General features: G+C 33.6%; 1 protein-coding gene across 10 annotated transcripts in view; it reads left to right on the plus strand.

The window, feature by feature from the left end:
- DIAPH2 (diaphanous related formin 2) overlaps positions 1-18555 on the plus strand; it is a 940735-nt gene that overhangs the window by 254036 nt on the left and 668144 nt on the right. For all 10 annotated transcript variants that reach the window (XM_064277942.1, XM_064277941.1, XM_064277943.1 and 7 more), the window contains 4 exons: positions 1672-1746; positions 1830-1899; positions 5219-5355; positions 7191-7299. In XM_064277942.1, the coding sequence (XP_064134012.1) occupies positions 1672-1746; positions 1830-1899; positions 5219-5355; positions 7191-7299 (391 nt within the window). The remainder of the gene's footprint in view (positions 1-1671; positions 1747-1829; positions 1900-5218; positions 5356-7190; positions 7300-18555) is intronic.

The raw sequence follows: 18555 nt of genomic DNA on the forward strand, positions 1-18555 counted from the left end.
AACTACTGCTTCACAGGAGTCTTGGGTTGGTTTGGGTTCACAGGAGTCTGCTGTATATTAATGAAGCTCTTGGACAGTATGAGACTCACTGACTAAATGCACATTATTATTACCAGTGTTAGTCCAAATTTTCTTAGCCACACAAACCAACGAATGTAATTAAGTTTAATTTACCTATTTTTGACTATATGTACACCACTCTGCTAAGCACTGTGAGAGGTAGAAAGATGAATAAGATATAACTGTCTTCAGAGAATTTATAATCCAGAAAGGTTGATAAGACATGTGTTGCAAAAATCATAATATTAAGTGTAAGGAGATAAATAAAGATACATGGGAGTTCAAAAGAGAGAAAAAACAAGTACATTTGGTTGGAGGACCTATGGGGGAAAAACATTATTGGAGGAGTTGACAGTGAAATTCCACCTTGAAGGGTTTGGAGAGGTGTAATTGGGGTTACCTTCTGGAAAGAATAAATGAGCCAAAGCAGGGAAGTGGAAGGGGGACTTCAGGAAAGAAAATGTGTCTCATTTTATTGGGATATGTGGTATAAGGCCCGAGGCTGGAATCGTAGGTTGAAGCTAGTTCAGAATGTCAGGCCAAAGAATTTGAAATGTATTAGGTAGTCCAGTGGAAATTTTTGGACAGCTGACTGTAATTAAGTGCAACTTAATCTGGCATTTTGTAAAATGAATAAAAGAAGAGATAGAAGATGTAGAGACACTAGTTGGGAGTCTCCTGGCATATTAAAGGAGAGGTAACTAGGATAAACTAGGATTTTTAGCAGAAGCAATGAAAAGGAGGGAGGAGGCATGTATGGGAGTTATTCTAGAAAGTCAAACCAAACTCTACATGATCGGTCATCCAGCCTTCTGCCACACTCAGAACATCATCCCCTGCCACTCTCCCAAGCCTGCTTATTCAGCTCACTCCACACTGGTCTTCTGGAAATTCCTGAAACGTGCCAAACACTAGCTACCTCCTCAGGAACCAATATTCTGTTACTTTAACTACCGTTAAAGCCCTCACTTCCTTCAGGGCTCTGTTCAAATACCACCTTATCAAAGAATCATTCCCTGGCAACACATTAAAAATTAGCATCCTGGTACTCCTTATTCCATCTACCAAGTTTTATTTTTAAGCCTAGCACCATTGCACTGATAACTGTATGTTTTTTTTTTTAATCGTATGTCTCCTTCTTGTATCCTTGGCATCTGAAACATACCTGATACTTAGTAGGTACTCAATAAATAATTTGTTGAATGAATGAACAGAATAAATGCAAAGAGGAAAGAGATAGGGGACCAAAAAATATGCCAATAGTTCAAGTAAAAACAATTCAGAGGGTAGTGATGTTATTTATACCACTGGAGGAGTTCATTTGGGGGGTGAAGGCAGGGTGAGAAATTTTTGATTTATAAATATATGATGCTGGCAACACAACCAAGACAGTACTGTCTAATGGGCGATCTGAAATGTGACAAGAGATCCGGGATTGAGGTAATGAACTCCAAGTCATCCTCATAGAGTTAATTCTTGATGCCATGAGAGTAGAAGAAAGAATGCAGGCAATACTGTCAGGATTATGAGATTTGTAATTCAAAATTTCATTTGGATATTTGGCGATTTAAATGTACAAACTTATACATATGTTTTTTGTTTATTTTTTAGCTGGGTTAACAACTTTGGCCATGAAGGTCTTGGACTCTTATTGGATGTGCTTGAAAAGCTTCTCGAGAAGAAACAGTAAGAATAAACACTTGATAAAATAGTCACCAAAGGGGAAACTTTTAAGCACAACATCATCTTTTTTTTTCGCTTCTATTTAGGCAAGAACATATTGACAAGAAGAATCAGTATAAACTTATTCAGTGCCTCAAAGCATTTATGAATAATAAGGTAAGTATGTAATGTTTATTTCTGCCTCTACCACAAAAGGTGAGAATTTGCCTGACAGTATGAAAGTATAAAACAGACAAACTAAAAAAAAACTAGTGGGTGCTTATTTGGTTCACAAAAGGGTGTTTCTCTTTATGATGCAAATCATCTTTAGTTTCATTTAAATATTATTTAAAATATACTTTGCTTCACAAAATATCTATTGGTAGGTTTTTGCAATCATGCAAACATATCATTCTTGTTCCCAAATTAGATAGCACTTTTTATTTCTTTTATCTTAGTAGGAAAATTTAAAGGTTGTATTTTGAGTACTGTTTCCTGATACAGAGTTTTATTTTAGTGTAAAGGAATATCCAAAGTTCTGATTTGACTTATTTGCTAAGAACATTGTAAGGGTAAGACTTCTCTTTTTATGTTCAGTTAATGACAGTGAGTTAACAGACATAAAAGACATGTCTAGAAAATAGTTTTTTTTTTTCTTTTATATATGTTAAACAACAGTTACACTTGACGGGGTCTATGAATTTTAAATAAATGTTTTTCTTCTAAAAATAGTCTGTTCAGGCTGTGAAGTCATTTTTTCTGTAAACTTATTTTGTTACTATCTTGAAAATGATTTGCTCTGTATGCCTGCAGGTAGCATACTGTTGACTATTTCATTTAATTACTTGAGTTCCCTTCAGATGGTGTTTTAAAATACTTAATAATTATAACAATAACCAGGAACTTGTCAGTTGTGAAATATAGCTATTAAATAACCAATGCAAATAAGATTGTCTTTTTAACTAATCTGTAAATAGTCTTAAGCATATGGGATTATATGTAAGTATGTATTTATTACACACATGTATATTTTTTATATTAATAGAGAATGTTATTGGGAGGTAGAATGGGTGCTTGCTAGTTGGCGTGACACTCTATCGTAGGATACACCAACTGTGTTGTCCTTGTAAGTTTCTTCCAGAAAGGTTCATGTCATAGACTTTCTCTAGTTCTGTGCTTTTAGCCTTTGGCTACAAAGTTATGCAGAATGTGATGCTTAACAAGAAAAGACTTAATGAATATTGCTCCTTCCAAGATCAGGATGGATCTGTTTCTTCAGCTGAGGGAAACAATGAAATAATGGAAAGAGAACACAATACTATAGATCAGGAAATAAGAGTTGTAGTTGAAGTTTTGCCACTAATGAGCTGAGTGACCTTTGGAAAATCACTTGACCTCTCTGGCTATTAGTCCCTTCATCTACGAAATTAGCTATGCAACCCTTTGTCTTAAATTCTTGCTGACTTGTGTTATTAACTGTCATAGTTTTCCATGATACCAAGTGGCTGAAATCAGAATAGTCACTATAGAAAGTCATATTAATGGGATTTCCTGTGGGAGCTTTTCCTTATAGGACGTAAGTTGATATGTCAACACGTACTTTCTTATCTCTTGTAAGTTTGGCAGTTTTGAAGAAACATGATGATTTGACTTAGATTATTTTAAACTAAAGCTAAGTTTTAGTTAGAACGTGTTAACATCTTGCACGTAAGTTTCTTAGAACATGAATAAATGGATCTTTTAAATTGTAGACATGAAACAATGGGCATAAAGCGTGCATTCAAAATTAAAAGCACAACAATGAGATATCCATTTCATCTTGGAATAAATTGTCCAGCTCAAATAATAAAACTTTCATCTGAAATGACATAAACATTAATTTGTAGGCCCCGTGGAGTTTAGATTACCTATTTCAAAAATTATTTTCCCCTATCCAATGCATGTAAAAATAGAATCATAAAATCAACCCATTGTTGCTTAACATATATTGCTATGATAATTGCTCTGATGTTTGGACTGATGGTTTTTCAGATATATTTCTCATCTCTTCATTTTACTCTTCAGTGTTATTTTTATCTTCGTATTAGAAAATGCTTATTAAAAGGGCACGATAAATGGAAAATGCAAATGATTTCTCTCTCAGTCCAAATGATTTTTAAAGCTGTTGTTTTAAGTTTGGTAATTGCATAGTAATCATCCATCTTTTAGTTTCACACAGATTTATCACTTCTATTCCTTAGTGTTATCTACTGGCCAACTTTACACATATTTACTGTATTTTTACACAAATAACACACGCCTTCTGTTTGTTTGCCAACTGTGTCCCACCTCCCCCGTAAGCTTCCTATGCTCATTTTTTTTTTACAGCAACAAGTAAAAAAAAATGGCGTAGCAGCATTTAGGGTCAGAGGGCAAACAAACATAGAAGACTCGCGTTGCTTGCGTAAAATAGGTTATCCCTTTTGTTTTCTTTGTTCCATTTTACTCTAGTGTCTTCCATTTCCTTTTTCATCCTTTATTTATTTATTTTATCTCCATAAATTTCCTTATTTTTTATGATCTCTGATAAGGTCGTGTTTTAGAGCTTTAGCTATGTTTTCCTGAGTTCTTTTAGAAGTTAAAAGCCATGAAAATATTCATGTTTTTGGTTATTAACTAAAGCTTAGACTGAAATGGTAATTGTGTTCCAATGAAATGGTGTAAGATTTCACCATTAGACTTTAGAAAGAAGCGAACATATTTCATAATAAATCTGAGAAATATTTTGTGGGACATATATCAAAGAAAATATTATATCCTTTATGTAGTGAAAACCCAAGGTTTGGGCTTTTTTTTTTAACCTAGTATAATGCACACACAGACACACATGCATGCAAACACACGTGTATTAATGAATGAAATGAGAATAAATGACAAGGGTATCTCTTATGCCATAGTTGACCGTGACAGGCACCATTTCTTTGGGTTCATAGCTTTTGTAGTGCATCCAAGTGGCGTGAAAAGAGTGTAGGATAAGAAAGTTGTGGAAAAATCCAGACAGAGGTTTATTGCATCTTTGGCTGGCATATAGTATACAAAAGAATTTCTCAATGTTTTACTTTTTTTGTTGAACATAATTTTACACACTAGGATGTTGGAGAATTTATCCGTGAACTCCAGACATCTCCATGGAGATCCAATGACATAAGTAGATTTACTTTAAAAAATCATATCAGTATGTGCTTTACATGCTCTTCTTTGTTGCAGAACTACTGATTATTCCCATATTTCTCCCAAATCGTTATGGAATTCTTAGAGCAGACTAATGGAGAGCATATCTGATCAAGGGGCGAAAACTCAAAGATGCAGTCATTTCAAAACAAAAACGAAGAACTTTCATACAATTAGGTAGAAAGTCATTGTGGGGGTATAGGTTTTCAGAAAATCATTGTAAGTTGCTTTCTTTAATTAAAGATAAATTCCATAGACATTTTGAGTGAAGGTTTTTTTTTTCTAGTTTGGACTACAAAGGATTCTAGGAGATGAAAGAAGTCTCTTACTATTGGCAAGAGCAATTGACCCCAAACAACCCAACATGATGACTGAAATAGTAAAAATACTTTCTGCTATTTGCATTGTTGCAGAAGAGAACATGTAAGTATTCCTATATTATTATATTAACTGCATGAAAAAATGAGACTTGAGAAATTAATGTCTTATTTTTCTTCTGTTACTTTTTATAACCTGCATGAAAGTGTGACATTTTTACTTTGTTTTAGCATTTTTGTTTATTTAAAAAAAAAGACTTAAGCAGATAGAATCCTAATGGGGAATTCTTCAAAGTTGGTTTTAAAGGGTATGAATAGTGATTTTGTGTACCTGAAGGTAAAGCAATCAGTATAAAATTTGAAAAATTTTAGAGTGTTATTTTGGCCAAATGCACACATACACACCCCACATGTACTCACACAACTTGACTTCTTTAAATAACTGAATTGCCTAGATACTTTTATTTTAGAACAGTAGTTTACTTATGTGCCTAGGGTAACTGAAAATATGAAGCAATTATTCATACTGTGAAATAAACTAAGCCTTTTAAAAAAAGGTTGTTGATAATTATTCAAATTGTATGCATGTGCCAAATTCAACAAGTTGTTGCTGAATATGCGTTAGATAATATCTTCTTATGGAAATAATATTGAATCAGAAGGAAATTTTCAGATTTGATGTCATTGATAGGCCCAGTTTGAAAGAAAGTATTGTGATAAAAAATGAAATATCAGTTGAGAACCTAAACTGAAATATGTTTTTCTGAACACTTTGTGTATCAGTAAGAATTTTGTACCTGTTAGAATAAAGTGAGATGTTGTTTAGTGCTTTCTAATGTCCTTAGAAAGTAAATGAGAAACACTACAGAAAAATATTATTGTATAGCATCAAGTCTTATCTCAATGAGATCAAACTGAAAATGAAATAACATATGCATAAGTAAGGTTTCCTTAGGTTTTTTAGAAAAAAAGTAGTTCATATATGAGTAAGAAAGATTTTTCTTGTCAATTAGATTTTCAATACTTAATTCATAAAATATGACCTACCTGGTGAAATTGTTAAGGAGCCCCAGTAGCACAGTGGTTAAGCACTCAGCTGCCAACCTAGAGGTCGATGATTCAAACCCACCAGCTACTCCATGGGAGAAAGATGTGGCAGTCTGCTTCCATAAAGATTGTAGCTTTGGAAACCCTATGGGGCAGTTGTACTCTGTCCTTTAGGGTTGGTATGAGTCAGAATTGACTCGACCCTAATGGATTTTTTGTTTTTTGGTGTAATTGTTATGATACAATTTTAATTTCAGATATCTCATGGTAAGAGGTATATACTAAAAAAAAAAAATTATTTATTTATTTATTTTTATTTTAGTACATAAGGTTAATTTGATTCAGACACTTTATGGTGATGGTTACCAATATTTTTCTTCAGGTAAATAATTTCTTATGCTAGGTAATTATAGACATGTCTTTATTTACTTGGGTTTTCTCTGATTATGGATATTGTATTATGAGGAAGTGGTATTAATATTTATTTTAATATACAAAATACCAAATCTAAAAACATTTCAGCATTTATCAGCCAAGCATACTTTAAAAAGTATCGCTCAGAAAATTCATTTTCTTCAAATGTTTTTAATTGTATTTTTATGTGCTAAAATAATTTTAAACAATAGTTGACTCATAGAAATAAGTGGACAGGAACACAGTTCTTAAATTGTAATGGTCTATGAAAGATTACAGCCTAGGAAACCCTATGGGGTAATTCTATTCTGTCACATGGGATCGATATGAGTCAGAATTGACTTGACAGCATTCAACAACAACAATATATAAACACCAAGCACCAGAAATTAAACGGGGAAGACTGAAAGAGATAACTCATACTTATATTGTGCATGTAAGATATATTTCTTATTTATGTTCCTTTTTTTTTCTCTACAGTCTAGAAAAACTGTTAGGGGCTATAACTACAGCAGCAGAAAGAAATAACAGGGAACGATTTTCACCAATTGTGGAAGGATTAAAAAATCATGAAGCCTTGCAATTACAGGTGAGTTAGTTTTGTCTAAAATTGGTTTCTAGGGTTTTATTTAAAGTACTCATTTTGTATGGCATCAACACCATTTTATCTGATATTTAGATAGAATGGAATTCAAAAATAAAATTCTTGCTGTTGCTTTGAGGATTTATAGAAGCTAGAAGTTTGTGAGAATAATAATTTGTTTAAAATTAGGAAAAAATACTTCTGGGATATTATAACTGGCATTTATGCTTATCATTAATATTTGGATAGAAATTCAGTAATGAATGTAATACACCAGGGGAAACTGAAGCCCTAGCAATAATCAGAACAAGAGATCAAGCAGCTTATGGAATGCCATTATCTTAACAAGTGTCAATGAAGTCAGAGGGTTTGTTGATGAAATTTAAGGTAACTAAACACATTTCTTTTGTTACATTCACACAACTTTCAAAGGTCCAATTCACCAAGATTGAGTGAGTTGCATAAACACATTTCTTTTGTTACATTCACACAACTTTCAAAGGTCCAATTCACCAAGATTGAGTGAGTTGAATCGCAACTGTTAGGTCAGGGTGTATATGATAGCCTTTTGTAGACCCAGCTTAAATGCCTTCTTTATAAGACAAAATCATCTTTTCTTAAATGGTTTCAGGAAATTAACCATTTTTATGAACAATAACTTTGTTTTTCAAAGGTGGGAGCTCATATTTATCGACCACATTTATGATGTGCGTTCCTGGGCTAAACATTTTAATTTACATATATATTCTGATTTAATCCTCACAACAATCCAACTATAGACGCTCTTATTTCCAGTTTACCTCTGAGGTAATAAAGTTTGTTGTTGTTAGTTGCCACTGAGTTGATTCTGACGCATGTCACCCCATATGTGCAGAGTAGAACTGCTCTGTGGGGTTTCCAAGGCTGTGACCTTTTAGAAGCAGATTGCCAGGTATATGTCTTCCAAGCCACCTCTGGAACCTCCTACCTTTCAGCTGGTAGTCAGGCAGGTAAACAAATGCATAACCCAGGGACCCTTGAGGTAATTAGCCTAAGTGATATTAAATAACGTGTCTAAAGTAACACAGCTTATAAGTAGCAGAGGCTGAAGTTGACCCTAGGTTTTTTAGTCTCTGATGCACATCTCTTTATTTTAGACAGTTTTCCATTTAATATACCACAGAAAACCGTCTCTGGAATATTTTTATGTCATAATGTGTATGCAATATTATATTAAATATTTATATTTTATCTTTTAAACCTCTTGTAGTGTTGTTCAACAAAGAAAAGATGGTTCATTTAATTTTATGAAATTATTTAGTAGTGAGTGTTTAAATATTAAAATTCCTTAACTGGTGTAAAAGAAATACTATTGGTTTTCTTCTATTTTATCATATTAATAAGTATTGGTATCTCACCCCCTCCCCCGAATTTCAAACTACACCAGAGAGATGAATTGGCTTTTCGAAAGATAATTTGTAATGTTATAAAAATATAATCCCTTTCCAAATATTTAAAGATCTTTGTTAATCATACTTCTCCTATTCCAAGTATGATGAGCATTTTTGAAAAACTTTTATGATGTGCATTTTATGTCAGTTTATTACATTTTTTTTAAAAAGTTGAGGTATGTCTTTCCATTGCTTTGATTTTTATAATATACTTGTTATAAAATTTTCTCAATGAAATATAATGTCTGTGCTTAAAGGTTTTAGAACTGTCTTTTTAGATGCTTCTTGAATGTTTTGTTCTTGTTCCTGCGATTGAGCTTACCTAGCTTAATTTCGTTGACATTCGGACATAGGCACAAGTTTGTGACGTTTGTTTAGGAAGAATTAAAAATTTTGATTGTAGTAAGAGGATTCATCATATTTTATACATGGTTTGCCATACTTGGACCAAGCACTTTTACATATTTTAAAATTCTTATTTAAATTGATTTTTAAGCACAGCTCTGTGAGTTCGATATTACTATCTCCAGTTTACAGATCAGGGAATTGAGGAGCTGGGAGGCTGAATAACTCAGTATCCCACCAGTATTAAGCAATAGAGGTGTGATTTGAACTCAGATCTTTGTGATGCCGTCATTTGTGTACTACACTGCCAGATTTTTAAATGTGAAACCACCTTCAAAGAGCAGTTCACCCCCAATTAGATGGGATTGACAATGTGCTAGCCTTCAAGAAGCTAGACTAAATGGAATGATTATGTGGCAAGTTGTTAACAAGTAACATATGGAGTATTCATAGACATCTTGCTAGGTATTCAAGAAATTGTTGGATACTGATTATAGATGCATGCATATGCAAACCACAATATGAAATTTCTTATTTTAATGAGTACAAAAATTACTAATTTGTTATATACGGCGCCTATTACTCTCACAAGAATTGTGGAGTGGGCCTGTTTATTTGGACTACCTAATGTGAATGAAAAAATATCATCTAAAACATATTCAGAATACAGAAATGAAAAACAAAAGTTTAAATCTGTTGTTTAAAAAATATAATTAGTGCCGTATTTTAACAGAATTACTTTTCCTATTTCTGTAGTACCTTGAGACTTCTCAAAATGTTTTTAGAGTCTCAGAAAGTAATTCTGTTAAAATACAGCACTAATTATATTTTTAAATAACAACTATATACCTATTCTTTCTTTTTTCTTTGGATCTCAAAGCAGATCATTAACTTCTTACAGATTTTTTTTCTAGTTCATCTTTAAAGTGAAATTTTGTTTCTGTGATAAGATTTTCATTATCTTTAGTAGTTCAAGAAATAGGTAGAAACTAAATCATATGTCTTCATATGATCTCTCTTCATTGACTTCCTTTCAGCTTAGTATCATCCTCAAGTCTGCTTTATACTATAGTATCTTCTGATCCTGTTTATACCTCAAACTAGCCTCTCATCTCCCTCTTTTACTTAATAGTCCAAGTCTCTAAAAGAATCAACTGTACTTACTTTCTCTGCTTTCTAAATTGCCTTTCACAACTCCACTTTTTTACAGTTCTCAAAAAGGTCGACAGTGATCCTTTAAATTCAAAATCATACTGCTTCTATCCAGTCCTGATCATTTGGCCCTGTTGATCACCTCCCACCTTGAAAATTTTATATACCTTAGATTTCTAGGCACTCTTCTCTACATGCTCTCCGACTACCTCTGTTTCTTTTCTGTCTTTTTAATGTGTTTCTCTTCTTCTTACTCCTTGGGTATTTTGTTCCTTAGGTTCTATCCTTGGTCCTCTTTTATTGCCGTTTTTACATATATACATGCATATGTATATATGCATACACATATATGTATTCATATGTATATATATATAATCATGTGTATGTACATACGAATATATATATTTTCCCTCATGAATATACTTAATTGCTTCTCTGGCTTCAACATCCAAGTATGTTCTAGTGATTCCCCAGATTTATAAGTCCAGATTATACAGCTCTCTCTATTCACACGTGCATTTCCAAATGCCTGACTAGATGTCTAAGGAGCCCTGGTTGCAAAGTGGTTAAGTGCTCGGCTGCCAGCCGCAAGGGTTTTGAACCCACCACTTGCTCTGCAGGAGAAAGATGTGGCAGTCTACTTTCATAAAGATCACAGCCTTGGAAATCCTATGGGGCAGCAGCTCTATAGGTTTGCTATGAGTCGGAATCAACTTGACGGCAATGGGTTTGGTATTTTGGTTTTAACTGCATGTCTTATAGGCATTTTAAAAAATAAGAAATTAAAAATAGCATTTATAAGCCATGCACTGAGCAATGTTCTAAATACTTTACATATGTTATCTTATTTACACCCCATAGCAATTGTATGAGGGATAGAGTAGTAATATTCCCATTTTATAGATGAGTAAACTGAAGCTCAGAAAGTTTTAAATGAGTTTCTTAGACTCACAAAGCAAATGGGAGGCCAAGCCTAGATTTAATAACAGGCAATCTGGCTCCAAAGCACATGCTCTTAACCACTATACTGTACCTCTTCTTATATTAAAACTGAGCTTGTTATCTCTTCCCCTTAACCTGATTCCCCCAAAATAAATGTACTTTCTTTCTGTGTTTCCCATTTTAGATCATCTTATTAATGGTATCATGTTTTACCCAATCTCCAATTTTCCTTATGACTTCATTCTTTGTCCCCTGAATCCAATCAATCATCAAGTCTTATTGATTAGTTTTAATCTGTCTTATTTTCTCTAGTGCCACTGCGTTTATCTTCTCCCACCGATATTATTACAAGTTTTTTTTATTAGTACTCCATACTAACACATTCTCCCTCTTCAGACAAATGTTCTATCCTATTGTCAGTTATCCTTAAGAAATAAATATGATTCTAACATATTGACATTAGTAAAATCCTCTGCTCATGACCCATTACTAGTGTGATAAAGGTGAAAAGCCTGATCATGGAAGATGACCTTTTTCAGTGTGGCCCCATTCTTACATGCTGACCTTTGGACATATCACTCTTACGAATGTACCATAGGTTTCAGCCATACCAAATCTTGTGTTTCCCAAATATGCTGTAGATTTTTATACATTTGATAGTGCAGATTCCTTTGCCTGAAATTCCTGTCTTTCCCCACCCATATCCCTTTTCTCCTGGTAAGGTTTAAAAAGAGCAAAAAGGAATGACTTAGCCAAGTCTTGCGTAAGTCCGGGAAAGCTTGAGTGATGAAGTGACACTTAAACTGGGCCTCGAAGGATAGGTAGTAATTTTCCAGGAAATAGCCTTTTCTTGGAGAGAAGCAGTATTATGGTAGAGTGGGAGTCAAGGAGAAAGGCTTCCAGTGGGTAAAAATAGAGGCCAGAGTAGTCTGCAAGTTACTTCAGAAAAGAGAACAGAGTGAGATTACCTATACGTAGTTGTTGAAACTGATTTCTTCATAGCTCAGCAGGAAAAGATATTGAATACTGAGCATTAATAATAATTGTTTATGGAATGAGAAAGTAGTGACTTTATCAGAAAATGATGTATTATAAAAATTTATAATTTTTAAATTGCCATGTCTTAAAGTACATCAGGAGCACAAGTGTGTTTAGCATGATTTAATGCATTTTAAAAATGTTTTCTAACATGCTAAAAATAAATAAAAAAAATTAGTGCAGGTCGTGATTAGATATGGTACGTGAAAATGACAATATACTCTTTACTGATAATGTAATCGGCTCATTTATCCAGAGCTCTCACTTAGTTAATAGATTTATCATTTTGGAATAGAACTGAGAACCAAAAAAGAAATAAAATAAAACACCCTGAGCAGCCTACAACAATGTCCCCAAGTCCATCAAATAAGGCTCACGTCGAGAAAAAACCTTTTGGCCTTTCAATCAGGGCTTTTTACTCTTTTTTCTTATGCTGTTTAATGAGCCTGATTGTCTCTTTTCCAGACACATGAGACTAGAAGCCCAAGTTGGAAGGCTGGGAGAGGGTTTATTCCAGACTGGTGCACGGAGATCATCAAGAAGTGATAACTAGCACACTAAAAGTAAGGGAGGAGGTAGAAACACAATGAAAGGCTGAAACTAGAATGCAAAAAATTCTAACATTTTATTTCATTTCGTGTCAGGGCAAATAGTCCTACATACCTCAATAGCTCCTAAGAGCATCTCTGTAGTACAGCATAGCTCATTAACTCACATATTTAATGATGCCCAGAGTCAGCAAGAAAATGTTAAATCCTACCTAGTATATTTTGTTTAAGGAGATGGAGCAAAAAACAAAACAAAACAAATCTGACCCTATAGGACAGAGTAGAACTGCCCAATAGGGTTTCCACGGAGCAGCTGGTGGATTCGAAGTGCCAGCCTTTTGATTAGCAGCTCTTAACCACTGCACCACCAGGGCTCCTCAGGAGGTGAGAATTATGTAATTCATTTCAAATAGAGTTCTGTGCAAAAATCAGTGTCTCTAATGCATGGACTCTTTCTCTGTAGTGGTTCACAGAGAGTAGAGATTTTACTCTCAGTATATTTGTTAAATTAGGTGTTAGTATACTCTTATCACCAGTGAAGTAGTGGCTTGGGATATATCATTTGTCAGTAGAGGTGGGTTAACAAGAAAATTACTCATTGAAGCTTATGAGTTAGGTGAAAAGTTGTGGAAAAGTAAAGGACATATTAAATATTAAGTGTTGCATGGATGTCTGGTAATTCTTAGGAAACGTGTTCTATTTATTGATGGTTTTTATGTTACTACCATTTTTAATGTAGAAATACTACAGTGGAGGGTTTTATAGAGATATTTGTACAGTGTTATCATTGGTGCAGTAGCCAAGTGCTTGGCTGCTAACTCAAAGGTTGGCAGTTCCAACCCACCAGTCACTCCTCAGAAGAAAGATGTGATCGTCTGCTTCCCTAAAGATTTCAGCCTTGAAAACCCTATGGGGCAGTTCTACTCTGTCCTATACGGTCACTGTGAGCCATAATCCACTCAACAGAAGTTTTTTTTAAGTCATTTTTCAGTGTTTAAAAAGAATAGTTTCTAACTTAAAGAAAAGATGCCTTTTAACTATTCCAAGTTAATTATCAAATCAAAATATCAGCTTTAGTAATAGAGAGCTACCGGTGACTTCCATAATATAAAAAGCAGTTGACATTTTTGAAGTCATCATATTGGTTTCTTCAGGAGCATTTGACACTGTTGATCACTCCTTTATAAAAGCTTTCCCCCTGCCCCAGCTTTCTGATTTCCCTGATACTAAGCTCTCCTGGTTTTCTCTTACCAGTTTGTTTTCACCATATCCTATCAATTCTATTTCTTTAGTGTTATACTTCCAAGCTTCCTTAGTATAGTATCCCTTCCTCCCTACCACTGCCTCTTCTTTATTTCAGGGTGGGCTCACTTCTTACCATTTAATCATTTCACTGGACTGTTAAATGTCTTCTACCCTCCATTCCATTCTAGCTCCCTTTAAATTATCCTCCATTAAGTTATCTTTCTGAGATGTAATTCTTGTCATATCACTACTTAAATCATACAATGGCTTCCCATAGCCTGTAGGACTGAAGTCTGTTCCTAGCCCACACAAAATACTTCCTAATTTGGCTCCTGCTTTTGTCTCTAGCCTCATGTTCCACCTCTCTATGTACTTTTTGGTTTAGTCATACTGCATTTTTGTTTCCTGAACATGTTATGCTGTTTCATTCCTCCACCTCCATACTTTTGCACAGGTCTTCCTTTTGCCTGGAATCCTTCTCCATTTCTTGACTTAATTAACTTGTTCTGTACATTTATCTTTCTTGGTTGGTACTTTTTTGACTTAAACCATCTTTTTTTCTAAATCCTGCTGGGCTAGAATAAAGACAGACCTTGTTAATGTCAACAAAGTACTTAATAAGGTCAAGTATGTGACAGTGTCAATAAAATTTTAAAAGTACATTTTGTCACAGTTAATGGCAATATGGATAATCTATATGGTAATGCCCTAGAGTTGGAATTATTATACTCCATAGCTCTATGAATTGTGATCAAACAGATAGATGTTTGTTTAGTTTTCAAAGCTGTTAAGTTAAAATAAATAAAAGGTTCTGGCATTTTTCCAGTAATTTTGTGAACATGTATCCTGTTTAAACATTTCACCCTCTCTACCACTTAGCAAGTAATGGAGCATATTTTTTTTTTGATGATGACATATCTCATGCCAATAAATTGTGAAATATTTAAATGCTCTTCACTCAACTGTATTTTAACCATTTTAATGGGGGCTATTCTTGAGAAGAAAATCTTAAATACAGATAAGACTTGGAAAGTTTACAATCTAATCAACACCCCCCCCACACACAAATGGAGACAGTAACATCCTGTAAATAAGGAATGCAGATGAGTATTGAGAAACAGAATATATTATTTTAGTAAAGGAAGGCTCATAATGTGAAAAAGCAGTAGTAATTCAGTTTAATATATGGCACAGATTATTGGATGTATTATCACATGGGCAAAATTGGTGTATTTTTAATCTATATATGTTTATGCATTTTCTCAATACTTTATTTAGATATCGTTAGAAATGTCCTGATTACATAAGGAGAACATTGAATAAAAATGCAAATAAAGAAACTGGTTATTTTTAATAGTTAAAAATCAGAATTGTGGGCCTACCTAGCATGCCTAGTTATTTATAATGGTGAAAATTCACTGATGTCTAGTGATTTTTAAATTTGAATTTGCATGGAAGCAATATTTAAAAACTGAAATAGATAGGACAGACCATTTTGAAATTTAAAGCTATTATAGAGAAAGTAAGCCACAGTGTAAGGAGAAATGCTATTCAGTAGTCGCAGCTTCTGCATTATAGTGTGATAGAATCCAATGCTAAAAGTTGTGAGGCCTGAGTTCTAGAACCATCTTTGTGGTTCGCAAGCTGTGTGATCTTGGGCAAATCATCTAATCTTTCTAGGTTTTCAGTTTCTTTACCTTTAAATGGGTAGGTATGACCAGAGTATTCATGTTCTCTCAAGCTTTTAAATCCCATGATTCTTTATTTTCTATCTCTGGAGTTTTTTTTTTTTTTTCTTTCTGGAAAGGAGATTGGTTTTACCTTTTAAGGGGGCAACACAGTTCAATCATGCTCTTGAGGATTTATATTCTTGGAAGTTTAGCATACCAATTTTGAAACTTTCATTATTCAGAAATGAATTTTGTACTTTTTGGAGTTTAGGATTAGACCAGAAGCCTTTTTTTTTTTTTTTTTAAAGTCTTCAGTGTAATGCTGTCAAGTAGAACTTTCTGAGATGATGGAAATGTAATATGCTATATCCATGCTGTCCAATATGGTAGCTCCTAGCCACACCTGTGGCTTTCGAGCACTTGACTGTGACTAGTGTGACTATTAGTAGGGGTCGTTAGGGAACTGGGGAACTGAATTTTAAATTTTATTGAATTATAATTAAAGCTTAAATTGTGACTAGTAACTCTTGCATTAAACAGTGCAGCTGTAGTGTGTGTGCAAGTGTGAGTGCACACCCATGCTGAGTTGGGAATGGGTAACAGAAAGTAGAGAAAGAGGGAAGAGATCGTTATTTTGGATGATGGGATACTGCCATGTTTCACTATTCAGGATGTGTTTAAAGTGGAATGTAATCCATTCCTGAAACTATTTTCTACTTTTCCTTTAGTTCGTCTGTTTTTTTTTTTTTCCATTGTGTATTATAGCAACCAAAACCCACTGCTGTTGAGTCGATTCTGACTCATAGTGACCCTATAGGACAGAGTAGAACTGCCCCATAGTTTTTCAAGGCTGTAATCTTTATGGAAGTAGACTTCTACATCTTTCTCTTACACAGCGGTTTGTGGGCTCAAACTTCCAACCTTTCAGCTAGCAGCCGAGCACTAAACTGCTGTGCCAGAAGGGCTCCTTATGTAATATGATAATCATTATTATTATTTTTTATAGTTTTTATAGTTAAAATAACCTATGTTTTTCTAATTAATCTAGAGTTTCAAAGCTAGATATTTGGAGTGTATTAAGCATGATGCACAAGTTAAATTTTATTATCTAACACGTCCTTAAACCTTCTGTTGTATGAATCCATAAATGGAGCTTATGAGACAGCTGGAATGTGCTGGTAATTAATCAGTATTTGGAGTAACAATATACAGTATAGAGTCCTGAGTTTCCTCCTTGCTGTGTGGCCTTTTGTAAGTTATTTAGCTGCTTTTAACCTCAGTTTCATCGCCTGTGAAATAAGGATAACACCTTATGTGGTTTTTATGTGGGTGAGATTAAGGGTGAGTTACGTAAAGCACCTAATATATTATCAGACAACTAAGTAATTAAAAAAAATAATTACGATAACATTTTGGGGTCCTGTATTCAGCTATGAATTCACAATCTACCCAATAGGTGTTTCATTTTTATAATTAAATAATAATATTTTCTACCCTTTAAGCTAATTATATTTTTTATAATTTTGTAATAATAAATAGTAACACTTATTTCAATTTTTGATTGATTTTGTTTCTGTTCTCTGAAAAGGGCAGTAATAGTGTAGTAGCACAGAGAAATAGAAATAATTGAAATGACTTTTTTGCTCCCCACATTCATACTATATAAATATTTCTATAAAAGAATATTGCTTAGAAGATTATGGTGGAAATGACATGGTGGCATGACTGTTCATCTAATGTTATTTGTTATTAATTAAATATCTATTAGTGTTTGATAAACCAGTGCCACTACCTCTTGAAAATACTGACTTCAATGTGTTTGCTAATCATTTTACATTCTAGTCAAAAAATGAAACCTCATTGTTCTGATATTCAGTTATATGTACATTTACTGTATGTAAAATTAGTACTTAATAGCACTGAAACATTTATCTGATTAAATGTAAAGTTATTTTGATGTTGATACAGACATTCATTTTATGGACTTTTACTATTTTTATTATCTTCTGATCCAAATACTTTCATTAATGTAAAGGTACATTTGCAAGATTCATTAACTTCTTAACAGAAATGTTCTCTTTACTTGTAGGGTATTAATACAAGTCATTAAGCTAGAATTTCTTCTGGCAAAAACAATCCCAGCAGATGGCAACTTTTCTCTCTATTAATTTTGGATTAAGCATGTATTTTGACTTGTTTGGTCATGTTACAGTTGTATTGGTGTCAAGCAATACAGTGATAATATAGTAAAGCATGCAGACTTACGTCCCAGCCTATCAACAATATAAAGACTTAACACAGTTTTCTTACTGTAAATATGAAGTTTAAGTTATCCATTAAGGCTTCAGTTTCATAGTAACTTACTTGGCGTGTCTTTTAAGATAATGCCAAGTGTACGGGAAATAGTCAATTGTTTAAGTGTTTTTATCTTAATAATTGGGCATTTGTATAAGTTGGACTACTTTGTTAAAATATCATTTAGATATCTAGTATTGTTGGAAACAACCTGAATCATCCCCTTTAAAATAATCATCAACTTTTGATTTTTGAACCTGGATGTGAGGTAGATGGGCTAATCTACCAAAAAGCAGCTTGAATGTACATGGTAAAGATATAAAATTTAAAAAAAAAAATGGAGTAGAACCTACAAAAGCTGGAACTTGTGTAAGGCAGAAACTTGGCAGAGAAGGAAAACCCACTATGTGTTTATGAGGTAGGATTCAGCACCCTGTCAAAGGCGGAAAACTTGCGAGACCCAGAAAAACAAGGCAGTGCCTTTGGATTTTGGCTCTTATAGGTTTCACTGTATGTTTTTATGTTATATCTGTACCTTGAAAGAATAACTATCATATTAATAGGCCTGGGTATATCTAGTCAAAATAACGTTTGAAA

The sequence above is a fragment of the Loxodonta africana genome, chromosome X (assembly GCF_030014295.1).
Source record: "Loxodonta africana isolate mLoxAfr1 chromosome X, mLoxAfr1.hap2, whole genome shotgun sequence".
Lineage (NCBI taxonomy): Eukaryota > Metazoa > Chordata > Mammalia > Proboscidea > Elephantidae > Loxodonta > Loxodonta africana.